This window comes from Ceratotherium simum, unplaced genomic scaffold, assembly GCF_057802395.1.
Source record: "Ceratotherium simum simum isolate JZ-2026a unplaced genomic scaffold, ASM5780239v1 HiC_scaffold_44, whole genome shotgun sequence".
NCBI lineage: Eukaryota > Metazoa > Chordata > Mammalia > Perissodactyla > Rhinocerotidae > Ceratotherium > Ceratotherium simum.
This window is the reverse complement of record NW_028261260.1, coordinates 1,863,385-1,885,337: the sequence shown is the minus strand read 5'-3', so window position 1 is coordinate 1,885,337 and position 21,953 is coordinate 1,863,385. Positions and strand designations below refer to the sequence as shown.

Below are 21,953 nucleotides of genomic sequence, written 5' to 3'. Positions count from 1 at the left end.
TGGATTGGAGTTGGAATTATCAGTATGAATCCATGTCTCTTTTAATATATCTATCCAGATAGACAGATTGATAGATAGACTGATAGATCGATTGATAGATGTGTATACCTGAGTTTATATTCATACATACATTTCCAAGCTCTGCTGAGAGGGTCTAGAAGCAGTGACACCCTAGTATCAATGAGCACACCTAGCTCCTAGATCTTGGTTTCTAAATATCATTTTCCAATAAAAATAAGCAGGTTTTCTTGGAGAAATGGGTACTTCTAGGGCTGGAGATGGAAAATACAAGATAAGCCTGGAGCATCTTGTAGTGCCAGGAAGTCTGAAAGTGCTTTAAAAAAAAAACACAGAAAATGATGAGATGTGTCAAAAGCAATCAATCTGAAAGACTTCCCAATGGCTCAAGTTGGAAAACTGTGAGCAACAAAATAAATAATGGTAGCATTGGATTATTACCCAGAGAATAAAATAAATATCCATGAGTCTATACTGATATAAAAAAGATTAAATAAGAAAGAAAGAAAAAAGGGGGAAAAAAAGAATGAAAGAAAGAGAGAAAGAGAGGAAGAAGGAAGGGAGAGGGAGGAGGGGAATCTTCCTCATAGAATTCCAAATAATAACCGCAGCTGGATAGCATGAAATAGAAAATTGCCACTAGAACACCACAGTAATAATTACTGTGGGCAAGACTGACTGGTGAATGCAAAAACTGTGGGTGAAACTTAAAGAAGAAAGAGTAGGGCCGGCCCTGTGGCTTGGTGGTTAAGTGCGCGCGCTGCGATGCTGGCGGCCCGGGTTCGGATCCCGGGTGCGCATCGAGGCACCACTTCTCCGTTCATCCTGAGGCCGAGTCCCACATACAGCAACTAGAAGGATGTGCAGCTACGACACACAACTATCCACTGGGGCTTTGGGGGGAAAAAATAAAATAAATAAAATCTTTAAAAAAAAAAAGAAAAGAAACAGTACATTTGCAGAACCTCAAAGCATCTACCTCCAAATACTTAACATTTTTCTCTTAATTTATTTAAAAGTCCTATGACTATTTAAAGCAAAAATTATAACACTGTATTGTGGGATTTATAACATGGGTAGATGTAAAATTTATGAAAACAATAGCACAAAGGTCAGACAGAGTTAAGTGGAACTGTTCTGTAGCAAGGCTTCTATATTTTACATTGATTAAATTGGTGCACTATTAAGTCTAGGTAGGCTGTGATATGTTAAAGATGTATATTGTAATCTGGAACAACCACTAAAAAGTGCAAAATGTGTGTCACTTAAATGCTAAAAAAGGAATCAAACAGCATACAAAAAGCTTTTGTACAAGAATGTTCGCAGGAGATGACCTGCAAGTCCCCAGGAGGAAGATGAGCACACTGCGGGGCATCCACAGAGCAGAACGCCCTAAGCCGTGCCAAGGAGCAAACGCTGACACACACATGCTGGGTGAGTCTCATCAACCTCGTGCCGAGGGAGGCAAGCTGGACAGAAAACAATACACGTGGGATGATTTCAGCCAAGATGAACCTATGGTGAAAAAACCAGAACAGTGGTTGCCTCAGGGGAAGGAAAAAATTGCCTGAGAATGAACAGGAAGGAGTTTTCTGGGGGTGTTGGAAACATTCTATTCTTAAAGGGGTGAAGGTTATATGGGCATGTTTATTTGCCAAAACTGTAGAATTGAGATTTGTGCCTTTCACTGTACATCTTACCTCCACACACACACAAAAGACTAAAAGAATAATAAAGTGAGGTGGGAATGGGATGGAGTGTGGATGAAACAAAAATGGCAGATGATTAGTAGTTGTTGAAGCTGGGTGATGGGCCTACTATGCTATTTTGTTTTTTTGTATATTGTTTAAATTTTTCTGGCATCCACAGAGCAGAATGCTCTCAGATATTGTTCTGTAATAAAACAGAAATTTTCTGTAATAAAACACTTGTATAAGAAGACAAACTTGATATACAGTGTTTTTTGGTAAGATATTGGTTACCTTTGAGGAGGAAGGAGGAAGAAAGGGATTGTCCAGGTCTGAGTGAAGCTGCTGCTAGTTCTTGGTCACACAAGTGTGTTCACTTTATAATAATTCTTTGAGGTTTACATGGATGACTTCTGCATATATTTCTGTACGCATGTTATACATCAATAAACATTTTAAAGATTTTATTTATTCATTTTTTTCCCCCCAAAGCCGCAGTAGATAGTTGTATGTCATAGGTTCACATCCTTCTAGTTGCTGTACGTGGGACTCGGCCTCGCGTTGGACGGAGAAGTGGTGCCTCGGGGCGCGCCCGGGATCCGAACCCGGGCCGCCAGCATCAGAGCGCGCGCACTTAACCGCTAAGCCACAGAGCCGGCCCATCAATAAACATTTTAAATCCTGCATATTTGCACAAAGATCCTAACTCAATATCTCAGAATAACAGCAGGGTTTTGTTTTAAAGTGGAACACATTCACTCATGACATCATCAGATGGATTTTAATACTCCCAAGTATCTATTAATGCCCTCACCCTGTGTGGTCCCCTGGGTCTTTCCATTCTTGCCTCAATTTGGTAACTGGCATGGTTTTGAGATTTTATGATGTCATCTTTCTCCAGCAAGTTCCACTCCCACGATGATGCTCACCAAGGCCTCGACACCTAGCACAGTGCAGTGTTCACAGCATGCACTCAAGACCTGTGGGACTGGGTTGAATGAGGAACAAAACGAGGAGCACATGATGTTCGTAACTTATGTCTAGGTGCCATATCATGACTTAGGAAATTGGTAGGGTTTTTCGATAGATTTGCTATGCTTTCTAATTTTTCCTATTGAAAACAATGGGAAATAGGGTCTCAGAGGTCTTTCTCAGAGACAGTCTGACATTTCAGGCACAGATTACTGACAATTATTAATGGCATATGACTTTCCCACCTCATCTTAGTTTTAAGTTTTTAACTCCTTACCTCGGAAATGACATAACTTTGCTTCTTCTAAATCTTGTAGTAATACTGATGCTCCAGAAAGTCAGGCCATGGATATTCTGCTGTTGTGCATCCTCTCTGCAAAGAAGTGGAGCTGTGCATCTACCAGTCTGAGAAGCATGTGGTGCTGTAGTATTTGGAGTCAGAGTAGCTAAATGGAAAAATGACTTCAGAGAATTATCACCATAACCCCCCCAACAGCAACAAATTATTTTGCTTAATTATTTTGTGATTCTGAGGGTATATTTAAAAAAGGATATTAAAACTGGTTGCCAAGGAGCCAGCCCTATAGTAGAGCAGAAATTGCATATTACCTTCCTACACAAACTTGCCTAACATAGTGGGAAAGAGCAACGAGAAGTTTTGGTGCTGTTGCCTGTGTTAACGAGGCCAAGAGGTCCACACTGGGATAAAGAAGTCCAGTGAACAAGCCTGTGTGCAGCGTCGGACAAGGGGCATGAGTGTGGTTACCCAAAGTGGCTTAGGGGTCACTTACCAGTGCATCTGAGTTTCCTGTCTGTACAATGCAGGAATTGGGGCTGTGCACTGTGATGTTTTCTCCTTTTTATGACATGTCTCAGGGCAGTCCTTCTAAGATGCCTGACCAAGGTATGGGCCCTTCAGGTGGGTGGGGTCCAAAAGGAGGATCTCTGCAGCGACCCTGACCACGGGGTCCAGAGGGAGGATCATGGCAGCCTGGAGGGATGCAGGGGATGGTAGGACAGGTGGCCTTGAAAAGGCAAATTCCAGGATCCCAGGCACCCGGTATTTCCATTTTAGATATTGAATTTACTTTTCAAATACTGACCAGGGTGCTTCCAATAGGGCTGCAAGCATCCTCAGCAACAGCTAGTCTGGTGAGCCCCACCCCTACCTGAGTACCGGGCTCAAGGGATGCAGTCCATCCTCACTGCGCATACTCTGGGGGGTGCACAGGGCATGAAGGGTGGGTGTGGTATAGAGAAGAGGCGGGGTAGAGAGTGGGGTGGAGAAGCAGAGGATTGGGGCCCAGGGACGGAGGGACGAGGCAGGAATTGGGGCCCCTAGCTGTGCATGCTGGGAGCTTTTGTCTCTTAACTGCTCCCAGCAGGCAGCCTGAAGGGCTGCAGGACTACAACTCCCAGGATGCTCTGGGCACAGGGCGGTGCCTACCCCTAGGGGGAGGAACAGGGTGGTGTGTGCTTGGCTGAGGGCAAAACCGTCATTGGCTGCAGACACTTGTCCTGCACCTGCTCCACGTGGACTGAGCCCCGGAGGGATGTGATGGGACGAGAAGGACCAGGGAGTTAGGAGGGCGTGGCGGCTGCATGGGCAGCCTCGGGCCTGCAGCGTGCAACTGCTTTTGTCCAAAGTTGAAGCCAGACTCATCCCTCTTCCACACCGCCTCCCTCCATGGCTTGATTCCTCCTCCAACCTGCATGCCTGTGGGTCTTTCCACAGCCTCCTACCTAGTCCAGGGCCAGGTGCTTCTCTAAAATGCTTATGGGAACTGGTTTGACATCCCAGAAACTTTCCACTTTGCATGTTGCCCTCTGCCTTCTCCAGCCAAAGTGCCAACATTTCATTAGCTTTTGGGAGAAATTCGCCCTTGTGGCCCCTCTTACAAGCACAACTTAAGAGCTTTGCAGGGTGGTAACATTGGCTGTTGCTTGCCTTTTTTGCAGATGTGGAAGTTGAGGCATCCTTGAGGTTAATCACTGGTTTCCCCAGGATCCGCTAAGAGCAGAGGAGAACAAGCCAATTCCCAGGAAAGTATCTAGTAGGCCATTTTCACCAACCCATTCCAGTGCAGAGGCCTCTGAAAGAGCATCCCTAAGATGAGAATAGCTTAAGCATTTTGCCCTTTAGATTGATCACCTAATCTCAGCTCAGGCCTGAGTGGCCAGTCTCTCAGAGACACAGGTGACGACTCTGATCCCTCAGGAAGAGACCGGTGGTCCACCTATGGGAGACGGATGTGTAAGGTAGACAGCACTTGGGCAGCATTTGAAATTCGTCAGCTTTAACATCTCTGCTTTGGATTCCGGCAAAGTTCCTGGATAAACACGCCCAGGGATAGTCAGATGTACTGTATTCTTTAAAAATTGATTAGAATAGTGAAAGGAACAGAGCATAAAATAGCTTGCTTATTTGCAAAAGATGAAATGCAAGCAAGATCTTCTTGTCAATTTTTTCCTGTTTATTCTCTTGGCTGTACTGTACACTTGAATGCAGAAATAAAAAATTTGAATGGCCAAAATCTCTTTTCCTGAGATTGGTAAATTAATTTAAAAGTTCTATTGAAACCTGTGGAGGAGTGGTTAGCAGCTTTCACGACTTATGTCCTCCCCAAAAATCTGGGCATTGATCTACATGAAAAAAAGTCCTTGTTTATATTACACATCCCAGTAGGTTACATTTCCGATTCCTGAATGTGGGATATTATCAAAACAACTGAAAAACCTGGTCATGGAAACTGGACCCTGTCACTTTGTCAAGAATTTGCCTCTTTATGAATAAATGACACATGAATTCTCTAACATTTTTGTAAAATGTTATTTTGTAAAATGGACGAGAAACTCTGTGGTGTCTCTGAATGTGGCAAGACAGGGAATTCTCATTAGACCACATCCTCGGATTCTTCTCTCGTGTTCAATAGGCCCGGGTGATAGTCCGTGTAGTCAGGTGCAGCGCCCCTCCCCCAGCCCCAGAGTTCCATCCTACTCTGGCCTGTGCCCTCTTCAGGGGGTTCTGATGACACTCGTCCACAAGGGTTGGAAGGAGACATTGTAACATGAGGATATTCATCATCTTAAAACAAGAATTAATGGAGAGGAAAGTTTTGGTGTGTGTGCTCCGATGCACTGCTGTTGGGGTGTGGCTGCAGTGACCACTGTGCTCCCAGAGTCCCCACAATGGCTTTCTCAGAAGTTTGATCTCCTGGCGCAACCACAACAGCTGTTGACAGAGCTGGGCGCTCATCGTGGTTCAGTGTCTTCCATCAGATTTTGTGGCTCTGACCCTCCTCTGCTTGCCCCTTTCCTATTCCTATCTGCTGTGTTGATTGCTTTGTAGTTGTTTCCTAGGAGCCACTGTGTGTAACTGTATTTCGCAGTGTCTTTAGGGACCCACCCTCACTACACGAGTCATTGTACAACATTGACTTATCCAGGTGTAGCCCGTGTTCGTCCTCTCCAGTGGAGCTGTGAAGAACCCTGCTTAGTCAGAGCTCCTCTCATTCTCATGCTGCTTATGAAGCTGGGCATCTCGTCTTTGGTCTCATTAACATTATTCTTTTCATCGATTATTCTGAAGTCGGATACAACTTTGTTAATAATGTGGACACTGGCTGTCACAGGCACTTTTATGTATCTTCCCCAACAGCTCTGTGAAGTAGACCTGTGATCCCCATTCTACAGGGGGGGGACACTGAGGCTCAGAGAGGTCGAGTAGCTTCCTTCACTTCACAAAATTTCTTGGTACATTTTGAATCTCCACTTGGAACTCCGCCTCTCACCCCATCCTGAGTCCATTATCTGCTTGATGGCAGTCACCTTGCATAAACAGGCCCCGGGCAGGGAGTGGACTAGTTGGGCGTGGTCCTCCGGCTTATCCTGGGAAGGTTCTAGGTTTATTGCGAGAGCTGGAGCAGTGGACACTGACCGTCACTCGCCTGGAAGGTTTGTTATGTAGAAATACTCCACTGACTTTTTGCGGGTGTCATGTCTTCTTTGTCTTCATTGCTCCCCTGGGCTTTCTCCTACAGTCCGTGCTGTGCAGTAACATACAGTACAGAGACTGGTGAACATAATACTGTTGCCCTGCACAAAATGGCCACATCACTCATTTTTCTAATTATGAAAGAAATACATCCTGTTAAAAATGTCAAATTACACAGATCTATAGAAAGCGAAACCCTCCACTTTCACCCTCTTCCCTGAAAACTCACTCCTCTACTCAGAGGGCACTGTTGTTAACAAGGTGGGGTTTATTCTTCTGGACATTTCCTATGTATTTATAAACACACATAAAGTTTTTTAACATAAATTACATAACTACATCGTTTTGCAATTTGCTGTTTCCCAAACCATATATCATAGACGTTTCCCGTTATCAGTGCACATCATTCTAACTTACCATTTTAAATGTTTTAGAGGTATTCCAAAGAACAGGAATACCATAATCTGTTTACTTCTTCTTTGATAGAAATGGGATTACATCCAGTTTCACTATTGTACATAACGCTGCAGTAAGATCATTGTATGGAATTTATTGCACTGCTATTCAACTGCTCAGTTTGCTTTGTTTCCTTTTAGTGAGAGACTATGATATATTTTTAACATTTTTATGGGAATTATTTTATAGGGAAATTAATTTTATCACTGAATAAATACATTTATGGGGAAACTGGCCTTCAAGGTCATCCATCTCAGTATTCTGGAGAAAAATCTTGAAACTTAGAAGGTATTATGCTTGCTCCATCACATTCTAACGAGTCATGTTAACAATTTAAAGTTGACTGTTTGACTAGCCTCTACTCTCTCTGTTCAGAAGGATGACTTTTTCTTGTCTTGAAAACTTCTGACTCCAGGGGCTCTCAGTTGGACTTCAGAGAGGATAAGATATTGGTGTCGTATCTGTTTCTCTTCAGCTGTAGGCTGAATCTTCCAAAGATCATAGAATTGAGCATGGTCCAATCGATATATATGATTTGGGTCAAAAATTCAAAGTAATGAACCCAAGATAGGAATCTTTAACTTTGGTTCTTAATAAAGAATTTCCTTTGAGGACCTGCCCAGTGGCACAAGCGGTTAAGCGCACACACTCTGCTGCAGCGGCCCGGGGTTTGCCGGTTCAGATCCCAGGCGCACAGCAATGCACCGCTTCTTAAGCCATGCTGTAGCAGTGTCCCATATAAAGTAGAGGAGGATGGGCACGGATGTTAACCCAGAGCCGGTCTTCCTCAGCAAAAAAGTGGGGGATTGACATTGGATGTTAGCTCAGGACTGGTCCTTCTCACACACACACACACACAAAAACAGAACTTCCTTTGATATTCTTAAGTCTCTGTGATTACTAGTAAAAACTCACCTATGGGTGAAGAGATTTGGTTCTGCTGGCAATGTCTGGCTTGAACATCCATAGTTAAGCCTGCCACATCTGTAGGTAGATTAGACTTGACCTCTTGATGACCTCTGCCCTTGGTCTTTGACCTGGGAAAAATAAGAATTTTAAAAAGCTGCTGTTATTAGCACTCAATGCTAGAAATGCCCATTAAAGAGTGAGTTTCATTTGGTAAACCAAAGGGAATATAAGCAAAACAATGTCTTTAATATCTATAAAATTTCAAAAAATTCTCATTTTTTAAAATGTAACTCTGTTTTTGCCACAGTGAAAACTGTGTATATATAGGAATGAAATATTCCTCTGTTCATTTCTTAAGTTGTTTCCATTGACTTGGATTTATCCTCTAATCCGTATTCCAACTGTGAAAGAACGTCTTGGTCCTTGAAAGAAAAGAAGCCATTGAAATTTGATTTTCTTTTAGCTCGGCATCCTACAGGTTTGAGGAATAAATGATCATGTAATGATACAATGATTTTGAAATCTAATTGTAAATTAGAGGGGTGTAAGGGATGATTGAATGGTGTTTCATCCTCATGGTCAGGGGTATTGTACACATGGACATGTAAACACGATTCAGAAAGCTGCTTCAGCCCCGTGACATCCCTGAGAACCACAGTTCAGGGAGGATCTAGGCACACAGCCATCTGCCTCGATCTCCTGGGTTACATGTAGATCCAGCTGTCTTGAAAGTGGCTTTAGAGCAGCTATCTATTTCTCCCCTTCCTTCTCTCCAGCTTATCTCAAAAAGTCTTGACTATCATATTTTAAAGTAAGACCAATTATAGTTATTTATATGAGCTTCTTGATCATTATTGCAGAGTAATAATCAGGCATACCATTAAATATCATTTAATTGATCTAATTAAATTTGTTGTACCTTATAATTGATTAGAACACTAAGTTTAGTTTAGAGTTTCATATTCACCAAATCTGTTAATCTACTTACAACTGCCATGTGCCTCACTCCTCTTAGAAGTGTATCTTTGGCCCATCACAAGATTTTAATGAATGAAATCATCATAAATTAAGATAATGTACTGTCTTTTGGATGATAGGGAGGCAGATGGGTCCATTTTGGAAATATGCCCATCTGTCTTTGCTCCCCATGGGAAGTTTCTGGTCACTAGGTCTCCAGGTGGCTTGCACAAGCCCTAGGTCTGTAATAGCTTGGTGCCTCTCCTTCTAATTGGGGTAGAAATAAAAGAGGTCAGAGAGCCTTATTAAAGTTTTGGTTGCATGAAGTCTTCTATGAAGACCATCCATGCATATTGTTCTGGGTAACTCTCTGTTCCTAGGACTACTAGTTACTTAAAGCGCTTGTCAGGAAGTGTGAAAGGCCTGATATTTTACCTTACCTGCAAGTTAATAAGTCATCCTACCATGGTCTTATAGATCTTGGCAAAAGACATGAGACCCATGGGTCAGAGACAAAGGACTTAATGTCACAGCAATAGCAGTGGCCAGAGTATCAGCATTTGCACCGGTTCACTAAATCCCACTTCCTACAGGGTGATACACAGTGGGCCGGGTGACATGCAGAGGTTTGCAAGAACTCAGAGCTTAAGGAACTCAAATCTTTGATAATGGGCAGGAAGTCTGCTGACCTTTGCCCCAGGGAGGGGTGTTATTTCTATTATACTGGGCAGTAAGCAAGCCTGCCCTTTGCTCCAGAGGAGGTCACTATTTCTGTCTTCCAAGGCTGACAGCTCTACACACATCCTTGAAAAGATAACCTGGTTTTACTGGCTTTCAAAGATAAGCTTGAATGAGAATCAATCATCATTCAGTTCTTCTGTTTCCTTTATTGAGATTGTGCAAATATGCTCTTTTCTCTGTAAAGTTCACTAACTTTATTCATACATAAGGGATGCTTTTGGTTTTATTTATTAAGTTGAAATTTTCTTATTAGAGCAAATGATGAAACTATTATGGGTTGGATCTGAAAGTATGCTTTTCCAAGAAAAGGTGAATGATCAGTGCTCATAGAACTTTGCCACAAGGAGCTCATAGCAACTTAAATGATTTTAATTTGATTACTGTTTTGTACAACTTTCTTCCATCTTACTTCATCCTCTCTGCTTCCAGTAACTCTCATATGGGAATGGGGCAGTTTCAGGGATTCACTGAACTCATTTACAATATTCAAATGGTTTTCTCTGTTATATTGTCTTTATTGAGGTAATGTTGACATACAACATTATATTAGTTTCAGGGGTACAACATAATGATTCATTGTTTGTATATATGTTGAAATGATCACCACAATAAGTCCAGTTAACATCCGTCCCCATACATAGTTACAAATTTTTTCTCTTGTGATGAGGACACGGTGTATTTCAAGGTGCAGAGGAATCAACGATTATGTCTTACTTTTCCATATACAGCTTGATGGATTTGGACCTAAGTATACACCCTTGAGACTGTCACCACCATCAAGGCCACAAACATATCCATCACCTCCCAAAGTTTTCTCTCAACTCCTTTTGTACTATTATTCTGTGGTAAGAACTCTTAATATCTACTCTATTAGCAAATGTGACGTATGCAATACAGTCTTGTCAGCTGTAGGCACTATGCTTGTCCTACATCTCCAGAACTTATTTATCTTGATAACAGAAATTTTGTATCCTTTGACCATCAGCTCCTTATTTATCCATCCCCCCAGCCCCTGGTAACCACCATTCTAACCTCTGCTTGTATGAGTTTGACTATTTTAGATTCCACATATAAGTGAGTATTCGCCTTTCTCTGTCTGCCTTATTTCACTTAGCATAATGTCTTCCAGGTCCATCCATGTTGTCAAAAATGGCAGAAATTCCTTCTTTTTTCAAGGTTGACTAATATTGCATTTCTTTATCCATTCATCCATCAGTGACATTTAGGTTACTTCCGTGTCTTGGCTATTGTGAATTAGCTGCAATGAACATTAGAGTGCAGGTATCTCGTTGAGACCCTGATTTCAATTCCTGTGGGTATATACTAGAAGTGGGATTGCTGCATCATATGTTAGTTTTCAGTTTTGGAGGAAACTCACTGTTTTCCATAATGGCTGTACTGATTTACATTCCCACAAGGGTTCCTTTTCTCCACATCCTCACCAACATTTGCCATCTTAATTTTTTTGATAATCGCCATCTTAACAGGTGTGAAGTGATAGCTCATTGTGGTTTTGATTTGCATTCCCTGATTAGTGATGCGGAACACCTTTTCATACACCTATTGGTCCCTTGTATGTCTTCATTGGAAAATGTCTATTCTGGTCCATTGCCCATTTTTTACTTGATTTTTCTTTTTGTTATAGACCCAACACAAAAAAAGAGAACAAAATTTTCAGGCATTATGGGTGCTTCCTAGTTGATGCAGATGGTTTTGTTTTTACAATGGTACCAAAAGATAATGTTTTGTGCTTTTTCTTCAGCTTGTTATAAGACCAGCAGTAGCTACGGCATGGCAGATAATTGGGAACCTCTTGGTTTGGAGGTTTACAACATAAATGAGTGGTAAGGAATTTTTTATTATTCCAAGGAAAGTATTGAGATCATAGTCCATGGAATCCAGGATTGATAGGTGTAGGAGGAACTTAAGGTGAGGATCGGTGATCTGGCATTATTTCTGATCTTGAGGGACAGGTATCTACTGTATGAGTGTTTGAATAAAAGTATTAGAGATCAGGAATTTGTGGTGAGTGAATATGTTTTCTGAATTATTTACTTTTGACCATAACCGTTTGGATTATGTGAACATCTGGGATATGGGAGTAAGTCGTTAACATGGGGTGGTTGATAATGTCACTATTGATTTAACTTCTATGAACACCAAGTGGTCAATGGATTAAGAAAATGAGTAGTCAGAAAACACAGAAATGGTAGGATTTGGGATTTAGTAAAGGTTTGGGGACCGACTGTCCTGAGAGGGAGTGTCAGGACTTGTGCGGTTTAGAGTGACAAGGACAAGAATATAATAGAAACACATTCAAACAAGGAGGGGTGTTAACAGGATGGGGGAGGAGAAATGATCTGGAGCAGCCTTGAGTTTTGACCTTGAGCTTTCTGTTCTTGATGCAAATTTGCCTGATGACATCCCAGGACACAAGTCAGATCTATCCCCGGAGGATAGAGGGAGGGTGGAAGTACAAAACAGCCAGGATAATTGTCCTAAAAAGGCAGGCTTCCTTTGTCATTTGACCCAATTTCATGATTTATTTTTGTAAGGTAAGAGGAAAAGAAGGATGATAGTTACGTCTTCACAGAGGAAGCAGTGTAACTGTGAGAACCAGTCCAAACCAAAGCCTGGTTTAAGCATCTTCAACCCTTTGAGGATGTCCAGTGACATATTCAAGAGGCCGGGTACTAGAATCCCATCCCATTCTGGCAGTGACGGGTCTCTGGGAGGACACTTTGGATCAGCCCCACCAGGTCTTCTGGCCCGAGAGACCACAAGGACTCCAGGCCTGCAACAGTGCAGGACAACTGGTAAGTCCTTTCAATCTTGCCAAAGCGTTGCAAAAACTTGCACCTAGTCACACAGGTGAATCCCTGCCAGGTGTGCTCGCAGGTGGTCTGCACTCCAGGTCCCATGCCCTCTCCTGTCGGTCTTCAGATTTGGCAGAGATGATTCCAAGAGCTGATCTGGGCATTCCACAGCTCCACTGCCAACAATTTCTGGCGATTGAGGAAGGTATCAGGAAGGAGGAAAGGGCAGTGAAGAGCACAGGAGAGAGACTGGTGGTAGCACTGATGGCGGACAGACTTGCTAGCGAGGCAGAGAAAGTGAGGGGCCAAGAAGGACGTCCTGACAGCAGATGAAATGGAGCAGGCACCTCAGTGAGGTCTCTTGGCAGCGTCGCTAATGTTTCCTTGCTTTGAGCTCTTGAAACTTTAAAACATACCAATACATTTCTTTTATTAAACTCCGCTGCGTGAAATAGAAGATATATACAGCGGTTTCTTTCTGAGGTGAGAGGTTGAGTTTCAGGTGAGGAGAGAAAGATCTTCCTTTTTCACGCTGTTCTGTCATTTTCCTTTACTATGCACATTATTTATTTTTACTTTCAAGTCAGCAGCGAGTTATCAACGTCACGGGATGATTCAGTTTTTCCCCACAGTCACAGTAAAACCTACTTAAAGTGGATTATTCTTTTTGTGTAATATTCCAATAGATTCCAAAATATTATTTCAAAAGCACTTCGATGTCTATGTTCTCAAATTAGATATTTACTTCTAAGTCTCCAATTTTATGTTCTTTGTTGCATGCTAATTCAGTGTTGCATCTAAGGAAATACCAGATTTCCCTCAGTTTTTTAGATCCATATGTGTTGGAAATTTGATTCATGAAGATGGACATGGCACTTGGGGGATCGTGCTATTATCAAAAGAGGCCTTTTCTGCATCAGTAATCTGACAAGAACCCACTGCTTGTTGGGATTTCATTGTCTATTTGAGGGATCAAGCTTTCACTGTTGGCACTTCTCTTTCTCTTTGGAGGGAAAGTACAGCCTTCCCAGTCTTTTCATTACCAAACCACTTTCCTGGGTGGTTATGCCGTGTCAGGAAGGGCCTAGGATGCCGGGAACCAGAATTCATCCTCAGCTTCTGGCTGTCCTGAGAAGGCTTCCCTGGCAGAGTCCAGCCTGTGTGTCTGGGTGACACTTGCAGCCATCAGAAAGGAGGGGATAGCTCACAAGTGCCAAGCGATTCATCTGGCCCTCGTCTTACAGGGTGTTCCCAAGGGAAGAGGTTCAAAATGCCACTTAGTAACCCTTTGAAAGCTTCTAGTCATGTGGTGGGTTCTCCGTGTGAGCTCAGAGTAGTGTCTATTCACCACCAGATGGGGAGCATTTCAGTATTTTAATTGGTAAGGCTGTGTTCATGCACAACCATGGATCATCAGTTCCGTGGCATTCCCTGCTGGAGCCCCCCACACCCCTCTCATACCTGATCTTTCAAAGCTCCAAACAAGGTTCACACCCCAGCAGCTGGTTGTAATGTAACCACAGCACAAGACTGGGGAAAAAATCACAGACACCCAGGGTTGACACACTTTAAGAGCTTGGGCCCAGTTGCCCCATTTGGACGAGTTTGGAACACCAACACTGAGTGTGCAAACTGGAGGATTGTCCAAGACCATGGACCTCAGAAGAACACGGGCTCAGAAGTCACCTTGGACAGCAAGGGACAATGTGGGGTCACTGACTGGCCAGGATTATGGTCCCTTATCCTGGCAAAGTAGAGCTCACTCGGGATCCATCAGGCCAAGTCAGGGAGGAGGCTTGGGGCTTTCTAGGGAAATTCTGTCCTAAAGGGAATTGCATAAGGAAGGCAGGGGTGCTGAGAATCCTAGTTCACAGGGAGCAGTCATGTTTATGGAACGAGGCCCAGCAGTAGCCTTAAAAGCTGCATCACAAATCTTTCCTCCTGGATACAAATCAAGCAGGAAAAGGAATTCAGGGTCCTGGACAAGGATCCCAGCAGGATTCAAATCTAGGTCAGGGGTGAACACGGAGCCCCTAGAGGGGCCTCAGGAGGGAAAGTCCTGCCTGCCTTTAGTCCATCTGCAAATGAACTTCCGCGGGTCTTGTCCTCTCCACGTGCACGTTTTGATCTTTTTCCATTGTTTTCTCCACTTAGAGCTGATATATTCCCAGAGATTGAACTAGAAAACTAAAAGTTCCTAAAATTTGGTCAAAAGAAACCTCAACAAGAGAAGCAGAAAACATTCCCTCTTCCTCCAGAATTAGGAAGGCAGCCCCTGCCTGTGGCACGACATGGTCCTGCGTAGTGCTGTTTTAAAGTCACCTACATTTCAGTGGTTTTTTTCTCTGCCTGTGAAAGTACCTTCAACCTTTAAATCTCAGGAGAAGGGGTGGTGGGCCGTGTCTGCTCCTGGAGGAGCTGAATGATACTGAAATGAACTGGTCCTCGGTGTTAGGGGGACTTGGAATTGTCCCCACTAGCCAGAGAAGGGGCTGGCCCTTCTCTCTTCTCCCACATACAATAAGCTGATGACCCGGAAGAGTTCTTGATTCAAGGAGAAATGTGAGATTCTGTGTCTCCCTCACATGCCTACAGAAAGTGACAGAACCACACCACAAGTTCCAGGCTGTAAAGGGAACAGGACTTTAATATAATATTCAAACATGGCATTTATTATTTACAACACATAACTACTGTCCCTCCCCAATGGGTTCATAGGTGCTGGGGGATGTCAGGGAGTGGAGATGGGGTCGTCCCCTCTCTCTTGGGCTTCAGGGGACCCCAGGAATCAGCTTACAATGCTCCCCTTCCTGTCCAGTGGGAGGAGCTGGCCCGGTGCATCGCAAGCCTCCCAGCTGTGTCCCGGCTGCTGAGGATGAGGCTGTGATCGGCCACTGGTATGGGGCTCGGTATTGGGGCCTGGGGGCTGAGTAGAAGTGTCGGGTTATCTTGGGGGGGCCTCCCTCAGAATCATGGCCTCCCACCCTGTCCCCACTGCACTGGGTGCTGCAGACCCTGTGCTCAGTGCTGTTAGCCACCAGTATCCCATTTGTCCCTGTCACGGGAGCAATCGTTTACTATCACCTATTTCACAGAGGAGGAAACGGAGTCTCAGGAAGCTGAAGAGAGTCACCCCAGTCACAGGACTGCTCAGTAGTGGAGCTGGGATCCCAGTGCCAGCTATCGGACTCCCCAATGACACGCTTAGCTCAAAGCTTTACTGAACCCCTAGGAGTCAGTCACCCCAGCCCAGACACTCACTCACCCCTGAACTTGATGATGGCCGGTTCTTCTTGGCCTTGAATATTCTGCTGGCCAACTAGATCTGGGGATCCAGCAGGCAGGACAGGCTGTAGCTACAGTACAGAGAGGCACCTCTGAGCCTACCAGGAGCCACACCTCAGGTGTCCCCCCACTGCCTTCCCAGCAGCTGGAGTCTGGGTGTCCCAGAGTTTGCCAAGCAATAAGGCCTGGGGCTGAGCAGGGGGCCATGGAGACAGGCTCTCTGGACTGGCCAACATGGAGAGTCCACCCCTGCCCTCACTCAACTCCTGCACAGCCTCAACTATCATTCTCGTTGAGCAGCTCCATGTCCTGGAATCAGGCCCCAAATCACTCCTCCGGCTCTGGTTGTAATTCTTTGCAACCACTGGGAGCAGCAGCATCTCCCTCATGACTCGGTATTCCTGGGACCAGAGGGAAGGAGAGGATGCACACAGGGCCTGGGTGGGGGATGCTGCAGGGGCCTTGTGGGGGGTGAGGAGTGGGGCAGGGGACCAGTCTTGGCAACGCTCCTTCCCACCAGTTCCATCCAGGCTCTACCTGTTCTCAGAAGGGGAATAATCAGCCCCTCCTCCAGGAAGTTTTCCTTGATGCCATCCTCCCCTCAACCAACCCGCCAATTGGATGGGTCTCCCACTTCTCTGTTATCGAAGTCTTCCACTCAATGTAAGATACAGGGGGTGGAACCAGGGACTGTTCTGCCCAGAGGGTCTCTAATTTCCACCTCCTTCACCTCCCCTGCAGGGAGTGCCGCAGCTGCTCACCTCAGTCCCTTTCTTAAGGTTGATCTCATTCCCCTGGAAGGTGGAGAGCCAGAGTCCATCAGACAGAATGCCATAGCCTGACTAGCCCCTTATGTCCACCCCTTCTCATGTTGCACTACTGCCAGGCCCCCAGAGGGGGCAGAGCATGCAGAGAAAACAGGACTTGGACCTAGGCCGGGCTCTGGGCTCCAGAGAAGGAGGACATGGGGGGAGGCTGAGGGACCTGGCAGCACAACCCTCTCTGATGACAGATTTGGAGGCTGAGGCCTCAGGCAGAGGGGACTGTTCAGCCACTTATGTGCTGCCTGACTTGGGGGGGGGAGCGACTGCTCTATCCCTCCGTGGGCAGCATGGGAGTTAGAGGCTGAGTCCAGCTCAGATAAAACCTCACGCGGCTGTGCCATCAGGCAGCTCTGAGCTTCCCCAGCCTGGGGAACTGGAATGGGTGTCTCAGGTTGAGCCTCTGTTCACTCATCCGTAAGATGGACCTGATGCCCCAGCTCCCAGGGGCGACTGCGAGGCTCGCAGGAGAGATGTGTCAAGTGCTGAGAGCTCGGAGCTCATTTCGGGGGCTCCCGCATCCCAAGGCTCAGGATCGTGGTCCTTCCTGCCCGGTCCTCAGGTTCACCCACCTCGAGATAATCACCCATCGCCAGACGCAGCATAAGCAGGTCACCGAGGAAAGTGCCAAGATAGGGGACGACACCCTTTGACATTGGGGTGCGGGTGGGATGAGCCCTTGCTCTCAAGTCGACCCCCTGCAGACCCTCCCCTGAAAAGTCCACAGTCACAGCCTCCTGGCCCACACCAGGGTTCCCACGGGGAGCAGCCTAGGACCCTTAGCAGCCTCCCCTCAATTCCTCCTCCCTTCACACCCCAAGAACACCACACTCCTCCTCCTCACCTCCCAGGGCAGGCCTCTAGCAAATCACAGGGTATGCGGTCCCTGGCCCTCCCCACAACAAACCCATCCTGCACCAGCTCTTCCAGGCCATCCCGGTCACTTCTACTGGGGGATTCGGACACTGTGGCACCAAGAGAAATGGCCCTCCTCTCTTGATTTGAGGTCTCCAGCTGGGAGCGCAGAGCCCCTCCCCCACAGGCACACTCACCTGCTGCTGCTGCTGCTTCTCCTGCACTCTCTGGGGGTTGTTCTCCGGGGGGCAAACGTGGAAGGCCCCTCCTGTCAGGGTCAAGGACAGTGTCAGTGAGGCCATAGTCCCCTCACCGCATTTCTCTCCAGCACCACTCGCCTCCAACACTGGACATCTGACTCGAGTCAACTGGTACCAATGCCACTCCACCCTCCAAGGTCTTGTGATTCCAGAACAAGCCCAGTTTCAACTCTCTGAGTGTAAGCTTGGGCTTGCGTCCTGGACTCCCTGAGCCTGTTTCCTCATCTGGAAAGTGTGAGAACTCCAGATACTTCGCAGGTTCTCCTGAGGACTCACTGTCGCATGACTGTCATCACTGTTCTCGCCCTCACCCCTCCAGGTGGAGCAGGCAGAAAGCTCCCACATTCCTTTCCTCCCTCTTACCTCATCACCCCCATGTGAGGCCTGCACCACACGATCACCATCCTTCCATTTCCCTGATGGGGAGACAGAGGCCCAAACAGGGGCAGTGAGTTGCTCAGGGGCCACAAAGGAGAGGCCACTTGGCCCTCCTAGCCAGAGACCCTGTTCCAACAGCCTCACCTAACCCCCAGCCCCACCACTGACAACACTCCTGACCCCTGAGCTCTCGAAGCTTGGTCGTGGGCCGAGCCGTGGGTGGAGAGGATATGGTGTCTTGGGAGTCTGGTTGAATGGCTCCTGCCTGCCCCAGTCTCGTGGAGTGTCTGGCCCCCAGGCTGGGACAGAGGCAATGCCAGACCCTTCTCCTCCCCAAGGAACCACTCAGGATATTCCCCTGCACTGAACTCTTTCTTTATCCACTCAGAAACTGGACCCCCAAGGTGCCACGTCTGATCAACAGGGAAGGGGTGACAGAAAATTTTGCTTTCCCGTTTACATGAAGCTCCTAACTTCCTTTCAGCAGGATCCACTAAGAATCTATCAGTTGCCTAGACGCTACTCATAAGCCACCTGGGGTATATGTCATTGCCAACCAGGCATTCAGGTGAGACTCCTGTTGTTGACTCGAGTGACTGTTCTAGGCGTCCGGGGGGGGTCCCAGAAAGCACACACATCTGTCTCTGGTCCAGCTGTTCAGATCCAAGGATGAGCATCTCGTTTGTCCACCTGGGCCAGGGGAATTCCCTGCTGTGCCCGTCCCTGGGGTAGGCAGTGTGCCCTCCCCTTGGAGACATGGTGAAGATAGAAGGAGCAGCAGGGGCCTGGCTTCCTGAGGACAGGTTTAGACTGAGGGATAAACCCACCCAACCACCCAACAGCCTGGAAGAAGCTACATCCAGCAGAATGGACGTGCATGGAAGCCAGAGATCTACTGATGGCGCCAGCTCGGCAACTCGCCCTGGAACAGCACAGCCAACACCACTGTGTCCCATGGCCAGGGCCTCCTGCCCACAAACGGCACCTCACCTGCCCATGGGCCAAACAGATCCCTAAGCTTGTTAACCTGGACAAGATAGATGGGAACGTTTCAGAGAAAGTTCAAGTGAGAAACTATCAAAACCACAGCTTGCCCAGTCCCCCTCCCCCCGTGGCCCCTCCTCTCTTACCAGACCCCCAGCCTCCACTCTACCTTGGTCATCAGTTATCTGCTCAAGGACTCGTCTTGGCTATAGCGCTCCTTAAGTTTCTCAGAGCTCTCCCTGAGGGGAGGGGAAAGAGGGAAGGATAAATTTAGGGATAATCTGAGGGGTCTGAGTGCAAATCCTTTTCTTTGACAACCTGAGAGATTCAAACTGCCTGGAGGAGTGCTCTCACTGGGCTCCTCTGAGGGCTAAGGTCTTGTGAGACTGGGAGGGGGCTCTCCTGTTGGTCACTGGGGTCTCCATTCCCCCGCTATACAGAGCAGCTCTCTTTTGACCACTTTCAGTTTCAACTGGGCATAGAGTTCTGTTGCTATAAACACTTGAAAATCTCCAATGTGGCTCAACCCAGTACCTGGCATTTAGAGAAACCGAGTCCTGAAGCAGAATTTGTGCACTAAGGACACCAGGAGACTTAGAGACCCACCGCCGAGGCCCAGGCCCTGTTCCAAGCATTTGCTGCCACCCAGGAGTTCCCAGCTGACTGAGGGGCCAATGCCAGACATACGGGAGATCCCCCATCCACCCTGGTCCTCCTATGGAGAGAGGCCTACCCACCAGGAAACTTCCCTCATGTGTTCTTCAGGTGGCATATGCATATTTTCTGCAGAACAGAGATGACAGTGCAGGGCGAGGAGAAGTTCTTCAGGATCTTGCACTCCTGGGGAAGGGAAGAGAATGAGTTGTGAGGTGGGGCGCTGGAGCCCTGCTTGCTCTAGCTTCAGTCCCCTTCTATTTAAATCTCCTCTCCTGGATGAGACAGATGCTCAGGGAGCCCCAGAAGGGCACATTTAGGACCCAAAGAGTAACACTCACAAGGAGGAGGATTTTAGCTCAACCCAGGGAGGGAGCCAGGTAGGAAGTGAGCATCCCCGCACTGGGACCTGGAGTCAAGGTCAGCATTCCCCTGGCAAGAAGGGCCTAAGGACTTGCAGGGGCTTAGACCACACACTGCAATCCTGGGAGCTGATAAATGTGGAGGCAGTTCCCAAGGCTCCAGAGAGGGGCTCCACTGGGCCTCCCACAGCACACCTGGGCCACCTGCATCCAGCGCTCCACCACCCTCACCCTGTCCTGGGCCATCACGCTCGGGTCCCCGAGGCAGGTGGTGACGACGAGGCTGGCCACCCTTCTGAAGTGGTCGATGGTGGCCCGGATGGTGTGTGCCAGGTGCTCATTGCTGGGCTTGTTCCTCTTGCACCAGGTGGAGCCCAGGCACTGAGAGGGCACCATCTTCCGGAAGAGCTCCTGGGGAACAGGGGGAGTGTCACCCAACATTGCCACACCCCAGCTCTGTGTCCTCATCCCCAAAAGTCCCACACAGGGGTCACAGTTTAGAGCTGGAGCTCAGGAAGCTCAGGATGTGGCCTGAGCCTTGTGAGAGTCTCTGGCTTTTCTTCTCTGTCCACTGAGAGTACCCAGCAGAGGATGACCCAGGACCCAATACTGGCAGGGAAGGGAGAGGGACATTTGCATCCAGCCCATCCTGGCTAACTCCAAGCTCCAGATGGTGGCTCAACTCGGCTCATCCCAAGGGGGCATCTTCCAACACCCTGATCCCCCCTCTGGTCCCACTCCCCATTCTGATGCACATTCTCCTCTGGCAGCTGCAACCACGGGCCTTGTCTGTCTCCCTTGTAGTGGAGTACACATCAGGTGTCTAATAAGTCCTGAGGCTGTTGAGCTTCCTGAGCAGACGGTTGGGCCACCAGGGACCTGGCTGCACACAGTGAGGTCCCCTCCACTACTGATGTGCCAGGCCCTGCTCACCCTTCCGTCTCTTCATGGAGTCGGCACAGCCACTCTGTGCAGCAGGTCCTGTTAGTGTCCACCTCTACGCTCTGCAGGTGGAAAGCAAAGGCTTAGGGGTTCAGAAAGTTGCCCAGGTCGTATGGTTGGTAAGGGGTGGAGCCAGGATTCGGGCCCAGATCATAGGGGACTGGATGAGGTCTGGGGCAACGATGGCAGAGGGAAAGCCTACCCCACCCCGCCCTGAGAGCCCAGCTGCTCACCGCATCCATCACGATCAACTGCTCCACCACCAGCTCAGGAGGGAAGGCCGTAGGTTGGGCTTCTTCTCACGCTTCTTAGCCACAGGTGCAGATGGACTTCCCACTAGAAATGATGGTCCAGGTGACTCCAGCTCAGCAGCTCCCACTCCTGCTGGAGCCCATGTTGGCCCTTGCTCCACCTCCAACACTGCTGGTGGAGGGGACACTGGCTCCAGTGCTAGAGAGTGTGGTGTCAACGGAGCTGGAGCCAGCTCTACCTCCACCACTGCCCACAGCTCTGCTTCTGCTGCTGGCTGGAGCTCTGGAGCTGACGCTGGAGCGGGATAAAGAGAAAGGTTCACTCACATAGCTGACTTTCCATGTGTCCTTCTAAATACAGGAAAGATCCCACTTCTCTTCCAGGAATAGCCAGCCTGCAGTCCCCCTTAGCCTCTGGCTCTGCCTCAGTGGCCTCCTAAACTCACAACAGACAAGGGAAAGAGGGTCATGAGAGCTCAGCTCTGAATCAGACAAGGTTACCTGCATGTACGTCCCCTTTAGCTTGAAAAAGAGACAGCCCCTGACTGGTCCCACCCTAGTTCTGGTCCAACCCCATCATCTCAAGGTCCTGAGCGTGGAGGCCCTCTGC

General features: G+C 47.4%; 1 protein-coding gene across 24 annotated transcripts in view; it reads right to left on the bottom strand.

Moving 5' to 3' along the window:
- Positions 1–994: 994 nt before the first annotated feature.
- Positions 995–21,953, bottom strand: part of LOC147911290 (uncharacterized) — a 68,815-nt gene continuing 47,856 nt past the window's right edge. For 6 of the 24 annotated variants that reach the window (XM_087428260.1, XM_087428261.1, XM_087428265.1 and 3 more), the window contains 12 exons: positions 21,326–21,638; positions 21,084–21,154; positions 20,382–20,561; positions 19,872–19,974; positions 19,281–19,373; positions 19,141–19,177; positions 18,136–18,188; positions 17,710–17,780; positions 15,817–15,907; positions 8,044–8,165; positions 2,956–3,124; positions 995–1,533 (listed from right to left, as the gene is read on the bottom strand). In XM_087428260.1, the coding sequence (XP_087284386.1) occupies positions 1,284–1,533; positions 2,956–3,124; positions 8,044–8,165; positions 15,817–15,907; positions 17,710–17,780; positions 18,136–18,188; positions 19,141–19,177; positions 19,281–19,312 (825 nt within the window). In that variant the 5' untranslated portion in view covers positions 19,313–19,373; positions 19,872–19,974; positions 20,382–20,561; positions 21,084–21,154; positions 21,326–21,638 and the 3' untranslated portion in view covers positions 995–1,283. The other 18 variants (XM_087428264.1, XR_015551313.1, XR_015551314.1 and 15 more) reach the window with 18 other exon arrangements.